This window comes from Geosmithia morbida (assembly GCF_012550715.1).
Source record: "Geosmithia morbida isolate 1262 chromosome Unknown scaffold_15, whole genome shotgun sequence".
In the NCBI taxonomy this organism is placed as follows: domain Eukaryota; kingdom Fungi; phylum Ascomycota; class Sordariomycetes; order Hypocreales; family Bionectriaceae; genus Geosmithia; species Geosmithia morbida.
Window position 1 is genome coordinate 219,284 of NW_023336202.1, and position 1,419 is coordinate 220,702.

The 1,419-nt window shown below is 54.0% G+C and overlaps 1 protein-coding gene across 1 annotated transcript in view; it reads right to left on the reverse strand.

The window, feature by feature from the left end:
- Positions 1-435: 435 nt before the first annotated feature.
- The window catches only part of GMORB2_2928 (3-hydroxybutyryl-CoA dehydrogenase), a gene marked incomplete at both ends in the record, with an annotated part of 1,401 nt that continues 417 nt past the window's right edge, over positions 436-1,419 (reverse strand). The window contains one exon of the mRNA XM_035464904.1: positions 436-1,368. Within this exon, the coding sequence (XP_035319142.1) occupies positions 436-1,368 (933 nt within the window). The remainder of the gene's footprint in view (positions 1,369-1,419) is intronic.

Below are 1,419 nucleotides of genomic sequence, written 5' to 3' on the forward strand. Positions count from 1 at the left end.
CAATCGACTGCCGACCATGCCCCCCCCCCCTCCCCACTGAAGATCCATCTTATATTCGACAGTTTCTATAGTCTTGTATGCAACGTAGGACACAGATTGGATGAAAAGAGGGGGGGGGCCTTTTTACTACTAGTATTAGTCGTACTATATGTACTAGCTAGTATGATTTATTAGTTGATAGAGAGATACTTGTTGGTATTATTAGTAGTAGATCGTGCTAGTAATAATATGATGCTCAGCCTTCTTTTTGAGGCAATATTGATTATGACGATGCTCAGCCTTCTTTTTATGAACAGAGATACCCCACAGATAGGCAGAGAAAGAAGTAGAGAAGAAGAAGAGGACGTTCCGTTATCTACGCTATATTTTCCGCGCTCAACCAAAGCTCCTCTTCATTTGATGAATCAGCCATGCCCTTCGCCCCTCCCTCCCTTTCTACTGATACTCGTAGAAACCTTTACCGCTCTTCTTGCCAAGCCAGCCAGCGTCGACCATCTTGGTCATGAGCACGCTGGGACGGTACTTGGAGTCTCCCATCTCCTCGTGAAGGACCTTCATGATGGCCAGGCACGTGTCGATGCCGATGAAGTCAGCTAGCTGGAGGGGACCCATGGGGACGTTTGTGCCGTTCTTCATGATGGCGTCGATCGAGTCGCGGTCCCCGACGCCCGTCTCGAGGCAGATGACGGCCTCGTTGATGTAGGGCATCAGTATGCGGTTGGCCAGGAACCCGGGCGAGTCGGCCGACACGCTCGTCACCTTGCCCAGGCGCTTGCAGAACTCGACGGCCGTGTCGACCGTCTCCCTGCTCGTCTGGAGCCCGCTGATGATCTCGACGCCCTTCTGCACCGGCACCGGATTCATAAAGTGCGTCGACACCACACGCGACGACGCCGACGTGTCCGTCGGATCCGACGTCGTCGCCGCCGCAATCTTGGTGATGGAGATGGACGACGTGTTGGTCGCCAGGATCGCGTGCGCCGAGCATATCTGGGCTAGCTGCTTGAATATGTCGTACTTGAGCTGCGGTATCTCGGGCACCGCCTCGATGACAAAGTCCACCGACGACAGGTCCTCGAGCTTGGTGCTCGGCTTCAACAGCGCACGCGCCGCGTCCGCCTCATCCTGCGTAATTCTGGACTTGGAGACGTCCTTGCCGAGGAGCTTGTCTGTTCTCAAAGCCACTTCGTCAGCAAGACCGAGGATCCGGAACTGCGATGAAGAAGAAAAAAAAATGTTATATGGAGGAACTCTTCTTCCCCACTGACCTGCAAAGGCGAGACCCTTGTCTAGCGACCTGTCCGACGTGTCAATCAGTGATACCGGCACCTTGGCCTGGCGGGCCGCCACCAGCGCAATGCCGAGTCCCTTTTCTCGATACCATCATGTCAGCTGTTGTGCGATACCACCTCTTTTTTT